Source organism: Propithecus coquereli, unplaced genomic scaffold (genome assembly GCF_000956105.1).
Source record: "Propithecus coquereli isolate 6110/MARCELLA unplaced genomic scaffold, Pcoq_1.0 Scaffold289, whole genome shotgun sequence".
In the NCBI taxonomy this organism is placed as follows: domain Eukaryota; kingdom Metazoa; phylum Chordata; class Mammalia; order Primates; family Indriidae; genus Propithecus; species Propithecus coquereli.
Window position 1 is genome coordinate 712,609 of NW_012148496.1, and position 505 is coordinate 713,113.

General features: G+C 35.8%; 1 protein-coding gene across 1 annotated transcript in view; it reads left to right on the top strand.

Annotated features, from left to right (window-relative positions):
- WDR47 (WD repeat domain 47) overlaps positions 1-505 on the top strand; it is a 72,639-nt gene that overhangs the window by 33,595 nt on the left and 38,539 nt on the right. Inside the window, exon 5 of the mRNA XM_012648498.1 lies at positions 9-259. Coding sequence (XP_012503952.1) covers positions 9-259 — 251 coding nt within the window. The remainder of the gene's footprint in view (positions 1-8; positions 260-505) is intronic.

Consider the following 505-nt stretch of genomic DNA (forward strand, 5'->3'; position numbering starts at 1 on the left):
GATCCATTCAAAAGCTTGGCGAATTAAATATTGGAATGGATAGCCTTGGTAATGAGGTGTCAGTGCTCAACCAACAATGTAATGGGAGCAAAGGCAATGGATCTAATAGTTCTTCTGTGACTAGTTTTGCTACACCACCCCAAGACTGTAGTCAGAGATTGACACATGACACTTCAAATATTCACACAAGCACTCCTCGTAATCCTGGATCAACAAATCACATACCTTTTCTGGAGGAATCACCTTGTGGAAACCAAATGTAAGTGCTTAACTTTGAAAAACCTGGAAATACTAACTATCTACTAATGAATAGAAACACAGAATGTTGAATTCTCTTTGGAGCCTCATAAATAAAATTTTTGGAGCTCACTACCTACCAAACTTTTTTCTAGTCTGCCTTCATTTATCTGTATTTTCTTTCTACAAATTTCTGAGTCTCTTTATATCTTTATTTTCCTTCTATTATTTTTTTTGCTTCCTCACCACCACCAAAGAAATTCTGTTT